This window comes from Cibotium barometz, chromosome 51, assembly GCF_041138505.1.
Source record: "Cibotium barometz isolate CiBa-2024 chromosome 51, ASM4113850v1, whole genome shotgun sequence".
NCBI classification, from domain to species: Eukaryota; Viridiplantae; Streptophyta; class Polypodiopsida; order Cyatheales; family Cibotiaceae; genus Cibotium; species Cibotium barometz.
The window spans coordinates 44878783-44892052 of record NC_141096.1 but is presented as its reverse complement, the minus strand read 5'-3'; the positions used below and the strand labels follow the sequence as shown (position 1 = coordinate 44892052).

The 13270-nt window shown below is 45.4% G+C and overlaps 1 protein-coding gene across 1 annotated transcript in view; it reads right to left on the bottom strand.

The window, feature by feature from the left end:
• Positions 1-11100, bottom strand: part of LOC147609670 (ubiquitin-conjugating enzyme E2 7-like) — a 49757-nt gene extending 38657 nt beyond the window's left edge. Inside the window, exons 1-2 of the mRNA XM_086788045.1 lie at positions 10976-11100; positions 10717-10819 (exon numbers count right to left, since the gene is read on the bottom strand). Coding sequence (XP_086644171.1) covers positions 10717-10819; positions 10976-11021 — 149 coding nt within the window. The 5' untranslated portion in view covers positions 11022-11100. The remainder of the gene's footprint in view (positions 1-10716; positions 10820-10975) is intronic.
• Between the last annotated feature and the right edge of the window lie 2170 nt (positions 11101-13270).

The window sequence follows — 13270 nt, the reverse complement described above, 5'->3', positions numbered from 1 at the left end:
AAAGAAACAGAAACTGTTTGCCGGACTAGTACCTGACTTGATAGGGATGAAGCAAGGGGATGCATCTTCAGAGTTATGCAAAGCATGGGGAAGACTTCGAGATCAGGAGGTTTTGATCTTCTTTGATCCTAGGGCTCGTGCAAACTTTATCACCCCTGAGCTTGCAGCAAAGTTGGGCATCAAACCAGAGGAGATGGGTGTGTTACATGAGGCTACTTTGGCTTGTCCTGGACATTCGGTTGAGGTTACACCGATCATTGGAAAACTGCGTCTCAGTGTGCAGACTTACACCAACAGAGAGGATAACTTCTTCATTATGCCTTTGGAGGGTTGTGATGTTCTGTTGGGTATGCCTTGGTGCCATAAGGTTAAAGCGGTAGTAGATACTTTCAACAGGAAAATCTCTCTCACTAATAAGGAACACACTCTTGATGTAAAGCTTAAAAGGGAATCTATTCCTGTTGTATCGGCCTCGGCCATTTCTCGTCTAATAAAGAAACATCTTTCTGTTTACTTATTGTTTGTTAAAGAGAATCAAGATACCACGGATTCTAACTTATTTGAGTTGCATAAGGAAAGATTGGATTTTCTCAAAGGTTTTCAAGATTGTTTTTCTGAGGCTTTGCTAGGGGAATTGCCGCCTACCAGGCTTGAGGATCATGGGATTGATTTGATTCCTCGAAGTTCACCACCGAATAAGCCACCCTATAGGGTGAGTGCAACCCAACAAGAAGAGATTATGAGCCAAGTGCGTGATCTGTTGGACAAAGGGTTGATTTAGCCGAGTTCTTCGCCCTATTGTTCACCAGTGCTTTTGGTACAAAAGAAAGATGGTTCTTGGCACATGTGCATTGACTACAAGGCACTCAACAAGATTACCATCAAGAACAGATTCCCTATACCTCGAATCGATGATATTCTGGATCGGTTACAAGGAGCAACATACTTCAGTCGCATTGATATGAAGAGTGGATATCATCAAATTCGCATCAAGCGCGCCAAAAGATGTTCACAAGACAGCCTTCAAGACAACTTTTGGACTTTATGAGTTTTTGGTTATGCCTTTTGGTCTTATGAATGCTTCAGCGACTTTTAACAGGATGATGGATCGAATTTTTCGACCCCACCATTCTTTTGTGGGCACTTTTTTTGATGATATGATTGTGTTTTCTCACTCAGAGAAGGAGCATCGGGAGCATTTGACCAAAGTCTTTGAGGAACTTAAAAAGCATAGGTTGGTTGTCTATGGAAAGAAGATTGGTTGTGTTTTTAAGTCCCTCAAAGACTTTGGTCAAATGAGATACTACTACGGCAACTGGTTTATCATCTAGTAGACAATAGTGTTGATCATCTAGCTTTTTGTAATACCACCCTGTAACATAATAGAAACACTCTTCCATCCGTTCCACTACATTCAACCATTTTTCTAAGGCTACAACATTTGAGAACACATAAATCGATTCTTCAAGCATTCTTTGAATTGATCAGCTTGCCATCCATATATAAAAAATTTCTTGATAAATTGTGTAGTGTGGTTCTTTAGCATCTTCAAAAGCTCATCTATTGATACCTCTTTGTGAGATAAAACCTTCCTCTTTGAGTCCTTCTCATGTTCATTGCAAACCTCCTTTCCCTTCTTGTTGTTGTTGTCATGTCCTTCTTTGTTACAACCATCCTCTCCCTGCTTGTTCGTGCTTTCCTTTTTCCCTTGTCTGTCCTTTCCTTTTTTGCTGCTACCAACCTTGCTCTTTTTGCTACAATTACTTCCCTTTTTGCTATTTTCATTTCCCTTCTTGCTACTACCACCAACATCACCATTACCCTCTTTGTTGGTCCCATCTTTCATGCATTGTTCTTGTCTTTTAGAATTGATGTCCCCTTCTTTTTAATGGTCATAACAATATCCTCAAACACTTCAACATGGATGACTCTTTGTGTGCTTGTTGCTTCAAGAGGGCACATAAGAAGTTTCCTGTCTGGCCCACATGCATACACTCACCCATAAGGTTTTTCAATCTCAATGATACTTTGAATTCTCTTCTTTGGGACAAGCATAAGATTCCCACAATGTTGTCACACTTATGAAGAACATGCTACAAGCCGCACAATTTTCGATCTCCACAGGAGATTCACTTTCTTGGGCACATAATGTCTAAGGATGACGTCAGGATGGATCCAGCAAAAGTTGAAGCGATAAAGAATTGGCCAGATTTACAGACTATTCATGATGTGAGAAGTTTCTTAGGACTTTGTTCATATTCCAGGAGGTTTATCCAATTCTTTGCAGAAATTGATTCACCTTTACATCACCTGACCAAAACGCCCGTAGGGCTACAAAAGATCTCTCCTGCTCATAAGAGAAACAGACAGTGAATACAGCATGGCAGCAAGGGAGAGTCTCCCTAGGTGCTGCAAAATACAAGCATCAGTACAAAGGACTGAGAGGCTAAATCATACAATAGGGGGGGGGGGGGGGGGGGGGAAGAGCCAAACAGGTGGCCTGTAGTGCCAACGGGGGGATCCCGTGTGTAAGGTGTGGAAGGGGCCACAACGCCAAGTGGTGTGAAAGGCCTGGCGCCGCAAGATCGCCTCATCCGAGTCTCCCCGGATGCGGTCGTACTGTCCTCGCAGGGTGTGGATCAACTCCTGCCAAATCCCCCGTACAGTCTCTGCTGGTGGCTCCAATCTCCCCTCAAAGGCCGTAAAGCATCGGGCCCTCCAGGTGAACCAGATGGTGAGGCTGCTGAGGAGCTCCCATCGTAAATCCCGCTCCTGTGTCCAGCTGGCGGATGAGAAATCCGGTGCCGGAACCAGGCCAGGCTGGCCCCTAATAAATCTGATGGCCTGACTGCCCTGCTCCATCTCATAGCCCATAGCAGGCCCTGACCACTGGTCCAATTTTGGTTTTACCGGATCTTCATAAACCTTTTGTGGTACACTGTGATGCATGTGGGAATAGCATTGGAGCTGTTCTTATGCAAGAAGGACATGTTATTGCTTATGAGAGTAGAACTTTGTCACCAGCAAAAAGGAATCTACAAGTATATGAGAAGGAGCTTCTTGCGATTATTCATGCTCTTTCTACTTGGAAGTAGTATCTTCTTGGGGCTGATTTCATTGTTCAGAGTGATCATCAGACTCTTCGATACTTCCTTACTCAAACAAAGCTCTCAGAGCAGCATATGAGATGGGCAAACTTTTTGTCCATGTTTCACTTTCAGATTGTTCATGTGGATGGCAAAAAGAATGTGGTAGCCGATGCCTTGTCTAGGAAACCACATGTGGCCGCCGTCTCCATTATCTTTCATCGTGAAATTGATGATATGCGAGGACAGTATGCTAATGACTCAAATTTTGAGCCGATTTTTTATCGTTTGACCGAAGGAGAGCGAGTTGATCATTATTCTCTCAAGGAAGGATTCTTGATGATGCATGACAAATTGTGTCACATCTCAGCTGAGGCAGAAGGTTTTAACAGAATGCCATGCTCCGCCTTATGCAGGCCATCGTGGTATTGAGGCTACAGTGAAGGCTTTGGAGACATTCTTTTATTGGCCTACTATGCGCAGGGATTCTGATGCTTTTGGTCGTGATTGTATCATTTGTCAGAAGGTGAACTATGACCGTCAAAAGACACCTGGGTTACTTCATTCTTTGCCTGTTCCAGATAGACCGTGGGAGAGTATTGCTATGGATTTTATCTTTGAACTTCCTAGGACAAAGAGTGGGAATGATGGCATCTGGACTATCATAGATCGTTTCAGCAAACAGGCTCATTTCATTCCAGTTTGGAAGAAGATTAATGCAGAGCAAATGGTGAGGATATTTTTTACGAATATCTTCAAATACCATGGGATGCCCACATCTATTGTTAGTGACCGAGATCCTCGAATGACGAGTTTATTTTGGAGAGCATTGTTCAAGAACATGAAGACTTCGTTCAAGTTCTCATCGTCTTTTCATCCACAAACAGATGGGCAATCGGAAATTGCCAACTCAGTTATATTGGATCTTTTAAAGTGTTATGTTTCGGATCATAAAGAACAGTGGGAAAAGTATCTTCCTTTGGTGGAGTTTGCTTACAACAACACCATTCACACTTCGACAAGAAAGGCACCTTTCGAGATTGTGGAAGGCGGGAAGAAAGTATCTCCGATCCTGCATACAAAAGATAAGATCTTCGAGGCAGATCGTTCGTGGAGAATATGGATGAGGCTTACAAAAAAGTCAAAATGACTCTTCAAAGGACTCAAGAGAAACAGAGAAAAGCAGCAAACCTTCACCGTCGATCATTGGTTTTTGATTTGGGTGATTGGGTGCTTTTGAGATTTGAGGAGACTAGACTCAGGAAAATGAAGGGTAAACAGAGCTTATATCCTAAATTGAGTATGCGGTACTATGGCCCTTTTCAGGTGATTGAGAAGATGAGTGATGTTTCCTATCGTCTTCAGTTACCGGACTCTTGGAAGATTCATAATGCATTCCATGTGAGTCTTCTTAGACCTTTCAGAGTTGCAGTGCCTACAGAGCAGGTTGATGAGCCGCAACTAGAGGTAGAAGAACTTGATGAGATTCTTCAACCGGAACAGATTTTGGCACATAAAGAAAGAAAAGTCAGAGGAAAAGTTTCACGTCGATATCTGGTGAAGTTTGTGAACTATTCACCTATGGATTTGAAGTGGATGGAGGAGTTGAAGTGGATGGAGGAGGGTGACTTGGCAGATTCACCTAGGATACTACAACTTTACCTCAAGGCTTTCGGTTTGGAGCCTACCTTACAAAGTGCTTAAACAGGTTCAGCTATGGATTCTGGAGTACTGCCTGTTACTCAAGAGGGGTGTGACTCCGCTCCTTTGTCACAACATTTGGATGAGATCTGGAAGTCGCTTGTTGGTGTTCTTATCAGCACACCCGAGATACTGACCTGACAGTATATCTGCCTATGGGATTTCTATGATATGTGTGTACTAGTCACATGGTTTGATTCATGGATATACGAATATCTTCAGAGAATGGGGACGCCTATTCTAGACTTTCGTTTGATATGCATCAATGTTTACTCATGTTCATGATGTACTGCTGATCGTGGGTCCTATGGCATGGCCATGAGCGGAGCAGGTAAAGCATCCAGGGGGACATGACTATTCACGAGGTGGATGCTCTTGATTTATGTTATTCAAATGTTATGTTTCAGTTGGCAGGACATAGTTTTCTCGTTGCTCTTTTAGGTTCTGTTTCAATTGGCAGATCCTTTGAATGAACAATCGAGGACGATTGCTTTGTTTTAAGAGGGGGGTATGTTACAAGACTGAGTATTTTACCTCTTTGTCTTAAGCATTGTAATCATGTTTAATCCAATAAATGCATGTGTAAGTTTGTACACGTGTGTGGATGCAGATACATGTTTGGTGTGTGTGTGTGTTCATGTGCATGCTTTTGGTTTTTCTCTTACCTTGTTGCAAGAAACAGCAGCTGAGGCATCTTGTGATTCAGCCCAATCAACAACCAACACATGGCACAGCTGATGTGGCGCAGACGACGTGGCAGCTGACACATGTGCAGGTACAACAGGCTGCACAGGCTGGACTGCACTGTGGCTGGCTGCTGCTCAGGAGCTGAGGCAGCTACAGGTACTGCCACGTGGGCAGCTGAGGCGGGTGCAGGTACTGCCACGTGGGCAGCCAAGCGTGGGCAACAGCCAAGCGCCAAGCAGCAACGAAGCAAGCGCAAGGCGGGAAGCAAAAGCTTTGGCGGCTGGCTGAAGCGATGGCGACTGGCTGCCACATAAGCGGACAAGCGCACAAGCAAAAGAGAAAAAGCGAACGCAAGGAAACGCGATGGGCATCCAAGCGGCAACTAATCGCACAAGGAAAAGCGAAGAGACCCCCAAATTTGTATAAATAGAGGCCAAGGCCCTTATATTCAACACATCATCTTGGGTGAAGCTTGAAGGAGATCTCCTCCCCGTGGATCAAGGGGAAATCTTCTCAGGAGTTGTGCAAGGGCTACGCCGACTTTGAGTTATAAATAAACACCTTGGGGCCAATTGGTCTTTTGTGCAGGAGCACTCTAACTCCACTTTTTCTTTTTCATCTTCCTCCAAGTTTATTATTCCAGTTCGTAAATAGTTTTAAGTGTGATTACGTGTGCTCATCGCCCGTCAAGTTTCTGAAGGCCGGTTTCAAGGTTCATTGCAAATTGTGCACAATCCTGTGTTTTGTTGATCCCGTACAAAAGGAACAGTGGAAGGACGAGGATTGCGAGATTGGTCCTGTCCACGATCCGAATTGCATGGTTGGAAGGACTGAGGACGTCGGGACTAGAAAGAGGCCGATCCTTCTGGTCGGTGAGGTTGTTGAGAATTATTCCATTGGGGATTAGGCCGGGAGGTAGAAGTGCCAGAAGATTCTCTTCAACTATCTCGGTTCATACGAGACCCATTGGCTTTCTAAAAGGTATTAGCTCGACCGAAAGAGGTCGAATTTCGAGAATTAATGTCTACAACCCGCTTAGCAAAACGTATGGCATCGGCAAGATCGACAGGATTATATTTATGAACATCGGCACGCAGTGTGGGGTTAAGACCTTCAACGAAGGCATGGAGTTCGTCCACTGGGGACAAGGAGTCAATCTCCAGTATCAAGTTAGTGAACTCGGAGATGTAAGAGGCCAAGGAACCATTTTGGTCCAAATGGCATAAGCAAGTACGGACTTGGAAATCCGCATTGGCAGGTATGAACTGCTTACAGAGGACCCGCTCGAATTTTTCCCACATTGTAACTGATTTTCCGACATGCTATCATCGTTGCCACCACAATAAAGCAGTGTCTTCGAGGAGGGATACCGCAAAAATCACCTTTTTGGAATCAAAAAGGGTCATGATTGCAAAGTATAACTGCAGTTTGTAGAGCCATTGGTCTAAGATGCACTTATTGCACTGACCACAATAAGATTCACGGGGTTTAATTTCCAATTTCTTTGTTTAACTTTCTTGTAAAAGACGATACAGAGTTTTAAGGTCGTCGCCTTCTACCTCGGAAGGAATGACGTCTTCATCTACTGGTACTGTTGTTGCTGAAGCATCTGCTGGTACTGAACTCGTGTGGTGGCCATGTGCAGCTGCTGGATCTGTGAAGCCAAGGATGCTATGGACTCCTGGAGTTGTTGTTGGAACTGCTGCTGAAGTTGCTACAAAGCTTGCTGCCATTCTGGAGGAGCCGGTGTATCAATAGGTTCCGCCATGAGAGAAGATGCTGATGTAGAGACTGCAGGGTGATGAGGCTCTGGGGGTTTTTGCTGTTGATGACGCCGATGGGCTCTAGTGCAATATTCATGAAAAATGATGCTGCACTCGGGAAGGATAGCGCCCAGATAAGGATGACGCCCGAGTATAAAACAGTAATGATCCAGATCCTGTGCGAAAGTACAAACACGGATCACCCACACATCAAACTCTCGGAGGTGAGAAGTCGGTGTGACTCTCTAAACACAGTAATGAGTGGGCTGTAAAGAGGGGGGGACACTCACTGGAACAGGGGCACCGATGGAGAAACACCGGTAGGAGAGGACACTATGGACTGTGAGTGCCCTGTAAATAACTGAATTCATAGGTTTCCTCTACCATAAGCCGTCGGAGAAGAGGATAATGTGAGTCCACATGATCTGGGAGGTCCTCTTAAACCCATAAAAAGTGATATTGGCCCTTGATGAGTGGAGAGCACGCAAAAGAATGAAGTGACGGATTTTCGATATTCTAATGTGCCACATTGTGTGAGATTTTAATGCCCAAGAAAATGGAAAAATCACACCTGGAAAATGTTGCCATAAATGATGTTGCTGCTGTAGGAGAAGCACTAGGGAGAAGGTTGTCATCAAATCATACGAGAGTCTTCAAAGGGGAGCGGCTAGTCCAAGCAGAGAGAGTGGACAGCAAGCACACTCAAGGCGAAGGGCTGAGGCGGGTTGGAGCCGTCAAAAAGGAGGCGGCTACAGGCTGGCGCACGCGGAAAGAGGCACGTGGCGCCCGGTAGTTGTGGCTCACGCCCTTAACGTTTTTTGTTTGTGTTGTGTTTTTTTTTTAATAAAAAAACATCTACTCATCGTATGACACTCAAACGGGCAACCGGCTGGAGCGAACCCACGAAGGGGTGTGGCTACTCGATGGAGGGGTAGGAGGGGTGCCTTTCCATGAAGGGGTACCGGATGAAGAGTTAAGCTCCCTTATTGATAGGTTGCATGCTGTCTTGCCTCTGTTCAAGAATTTTTTGCATATGGCTAGCCAGGCATTAATCAACAAAAATTGGGAGTTTGGGACTGAATTTGATGGGGCGTTCTCTCTTGCTCTTCCATTCAATACCTATTACACCCAATTTTAGGGTTTGGGCTGACTGATTTTAGAGTTAGGGTTAGGACTAATTTTAGGGTTGGCATTCAAGGCTTAGATCTGATTTCTTTGCCAATCCATTGTAATTACTCATTCATTTAGTTACTAGTAATATACAATAGGAGTAAAATAGGTAAAGAGTCTCTCTCTTCTACTTCTCTATCATCATGCACTTGTGATTAGCGTTAATCTTTGTTGCTTAGCACTAATCATCGATTAATGCACGCTTCCACATATTTAGCATGTTACACCTTTTGAGTCTTCGGACAATCCCAACAACAATGTCGCTTTGTCTCTGATGGGTCCACCCATCCGAAGCATGTTGCAGGGCCGCCCATTGTTGGGAGTGCAACCATTACCCATCACTAGGAGTCATTTAGCCAAATGTGTATTAATGCAAACAACCTTAGAGTCACTCAAGCTTTGTAGAAGGCAATAAGCAAGTAAAAGCCATCATTTCTACCTAGGAATCTCTACAAAATCAAGTGGGAGAAGAACAAATGAGCCCACCTTGAATCGAGCTAAAGACTTACAATCTAGAAGAGAAAAACAGGTCAAAGATAGAGAATAGTGGAGAAATTTTGGGGAAATCAGACTTGGCTCCTTATGCTTGTAATGTGCCGATAAAAGAGGCTCCATTTTATGAATAAAGTGATCAAGTTTATGTTCTAATCAAACTCGTGGGTGATTAGTACTCTATTAAGATCAATCATCATCGTTAGCTCTTAATCATGTTGCTAATCATGCTATCGTCTTGTTATGATCCATCATAGCTACTCATTATGCTCCACAACCTTCCACACCCACAACCATGAGCCAAGTGCCAACTACAAGAGAGCCATAGAAAAAGGGAGACCTTGCACGGACTATACATGGGGGTAGAGGAAGAGAGGGTTACAAACTGCTGGCTGTCATGAATTCCACCCTAAGCATTTAGCTTGGGCTGGAGACTTGAACATTTAATCCTCACTGTACCCTGCCGAAGGCTGGATCATTGGAAGCCTCGTAAGGTTGTGGGCTACTAGATCTGCTGGTGCTCTACAACTTCAGTCTGTAAAGCCTCCCAAGTTTGAGTTGTTAAGAATGCAGGGAGAGGACCCTTTTCAAAAATGAGAACAAATGGCGGGTGCTAGTCAACTCACACTTGTGCGAGTGTCCTTGCATGCTTGCAAGAAGCATATGCATATGCTCAAACATAAGTGAGATGTGTCTTTTTAGGTTTTGAATACGGTATGCTACCGATGATGATGATCACCCTCAACATCTTGCAAGATCACATGGGATATGTTTCAACAGCATGCCTCTTGTTGACGGGGTCACTTGGCATGAATTTTCCCCCCCATTTTCAATCTTAGAATTCCCCCTTAAACTCAATTTTACTGCCCAGTCTCTTAGCCTAGCTATTTATAGCACCCTTCTGGCCCATTCGCACCACTTTTCAACCTGTGAACAAATTGTCTCCTGCCCCCGCTCCTATAACTAATGCATTTTTTCCTCACAGATTACATGCCATGTGAAACTACCCCAAATAATTAACCACGAGACCCTTTTGACTTCTTCCTGTCTAGCCCTAGCTCACAGCCATGTCCATATGCATCTAGAGGAGTGATGCATGTAACAACTACACAGAGGAGGGCAAACAGTCCATGTGAGTAGGCAAATGGATGGCAGATGGGTGCTGAATTGGGACATTATCAGCTGGACCAGCATGAGGGGACCCTGCATCTTTTGAAGGGGCTCACCTCATCAGTAGTGGTTTCCTAAGGGCAGCAGCAGTGGCAGCTTCTGCTTATCCAAACCCTTCAATTCTCAGCAGTGCTGCAGAAGTTGGGCTGTATCAGATTACTCATTTGAGCCATTCATTAGACATCCTATCATCTAAGTACACTCTGCTGCAGCAAAAAGCAATAGCATCAATTACTCACTTGTAACCCCAAATTTTCAGATGTAGCAGCCTCGATGACAATGCTGTGTGTCATGACAACAAAAGCTGCGAAGAGATGCCCAGAACCCTTTGATCCAGGCTTCACCCATCAACATCAAAAGCAACCAACTGATGTCACAAACACAAATCAGTGAGGCATGTTGAAAGCTCTTTGTCTGGCTAGTCAACACCAAAAGTACACAGGCCCTTCTTCGAGCATGTCTATCTAGCACCCATCAGGGTGATGGAGGAATGGACAGTAAATATAAACACCACCATCTATGTGGGTGAACTGCCAAAGGGTAAGAAGGCACTGCCTACTCACAAATAAAAGTGCCTATATTCATGTAAATAAAAAGTGGATTCTTGGCGGGATTTGTTACTAATCAACCACAGAGAAGGTGCTTACTATAGAGTGTCTGGGGGACCGATGATGGTCACGTTCCATTCAAAGATATTGGAGTCGTCTACAAGCCCAGCTGAGAATCCCTCCACAGGACGCCTAGCCAGATCTGCACCCATTAACATGCCAAACCATGAAATAAATCCTGAACCCTTGTTGGGTCTGATCCTAACGTCTGCATCCTCAGGTTTATACACACAATAAAACAGCAGAGACTCGTCAACTTTCATGTCCCTAAAGACCACCTTGGCGAGTAGTTTTGTACCTTTGAGCTGCTTGCGAAGCAGGAGGCTAGCTTGACTGTCAGCCATGGAAGCCACAGAAAAACAAAGTAAACAAACAATATTGAAGGGGAATTACTTACAAGTTACTCTCTCCTTGATGTAGGCGTTCTTGGCATAAATCAATCAAAAAGTCCACCACCTTCCTAATGAAATGACAAAATCCAAATCTATCCATGCATCCTTCTCATGTCCAAGACTCCTAAGGGTCTTGGCCTAATCCTACAATTCCCACGTTTACATACTTGGCATGATCCTACGTTTTATCTATACATGATTAAGGGAGAGTGGCCCTCCCTCCACGTGGGCAAAGGAGGGGGGCCTATTTCAAAATACTCCCTCCTCCTTGCAAGCGTGACGTTCACGCTTGCATTTGAAAATACCCACTCACGTCACGCTTGCATTTGAAAATACCCGGGTCCAATCAATTCCAGTCGCCTGCTATTCCACGCTTGCTGTTCGCCTCGACCTCCACACGGTGCAAGTACGTTTCTAAGGTTCCCTCCACGTGCATTGTCTGCTTTTACTCCGTGTCCATTGTCTGCTTTTACTCCAAGACGTCTTTCATGTCGGGACTGCGATACAGAGAAACGTAGGTGGTGTTAGTGAGGATGGAGAGGTCACATGCAGTTCTGTGTAAGGCCATCGACAAGTATAGCCATTCATATGTATAGTGTATGCACATGAGGGAAGGCAAAATACAAAGATGAGAGGGACTGATAAAAAAACAAGATGACCTACATCTGCACGAATTTGTTTCAGCTTTTCTGCTCGCCATTCTGGATCCCACCATCTCTGTTGGCCACCTCCTCTCCCTCCTTCACCACCTCGGCCGCCTCCTCTCCCGCCACCGCCTCTGCCTCTTCCACCCTGTCGGTTTGGACCTCCCCCTCCTCCTCGCATGGCCATGGAGAACGCTTTTGACAGCTGACTCCTATGTTGCACCACTGAAACAGGGGATGGAACTGGAGGAGCAAAGAGACACCAAGATCTACCAAGCACAACTATGTTGAGCTGCAATTTGCATGGGTAAAAGGACAATTAGGTCAAAAATCTACAACCTGCAGCAACAACTAGGCAATCTGCAAGTGACAGCAAGCCACAATTAGGTCAAAATACGCAAGAGGATTCCTCATAGCGTCAAAAACGCCCTAGAATATACATGCAACACAGAGAGAGAGGAAAGAGAGCAAACACTGGCATGTTGGCGCCGTGTTTACTCTACCTGGACCCCATCGATGATACGCCTGTCGCCCACGTCGTAAGGGTGTCGTAAGGGTGCAGCGTCGGGTTGCAGCACATGTCCATAGCCCGCATCTGGGCGAGTTCTTCATGGCGTTGATGAGATGGAAGACGGAGCCGCCCACAGCCCCCATGGCCTCTTCCAACAACAAAAACAACTCCTCTATTTGCATGCAACAACAGCTCCTCTGTGTTGCATGCAAACAGATTGTGAAGGTGGTGATTGTGAAGGTGCTTACATAAGAGTGGGGAGGCACGAAGGGCAGGTAGGGAGGCAGGGAGGGGCGCTGCTATGGAGGAGAGAAGAGAAAAAGGTTGAAAGAGACATTCTCTATGAGGACTTGGTCTTTGAGTGAGTCCAGAGAGCTTTGAAATGCTGAGAGCTAGCTTTCTGGACTGACTCAAAGACCAAGTCCTCAAAGACAAAACACAAAACCAGAAACACAAGCCGACTCCAAGCCTGGACGTAGAGGCGGCACAGAGAGAGAGAGAGAGAGAGAGAGAGAGAGAGAGAGAGAGAGAGAGAGAGAGAGAGAGAGAGAGAGAGAGAGAGAGAGAGAGAGAGGAGGGAGGGAGGGAGGGAGGGAGATGATGCATGCATGTCCACCACGGCGCCCAGAAACAGTGAGAAGCTCTCTGCAAACCGACTCCAAGCCTGCAGCCAGCCTAGACGTAGATTCCACCAACGCGCCCAGAAACACTGAGAAGCTGCAAGCCGCCTCCAAGCCTCGATGTAGCCCAGAAACGCTGAGAGCTTTGCCCAGAAACGCTGAGAAGCTCTCTGCGTTTACGTGCAAGAAGCCGACTCCAAGCCTCTGTGCAAGAAGCCGACTCCAAGCCTCTGCGTAAAGGCGAAAGAGAGAGAGAGAGGGAGGGAGGCAGGGAGATGATGCATGCATGGCATGTTTCTCCACGTGACGTAGAGGCAGTAGAGAGAGGGAGAGAGGGAGAGAGAGGGGGGGGGAGATGATGCATGCATGCACCCCCACGCGTTGACGTGGTAGAAAGAGAGAGAGAGAGTAAAATGATTTAAAATA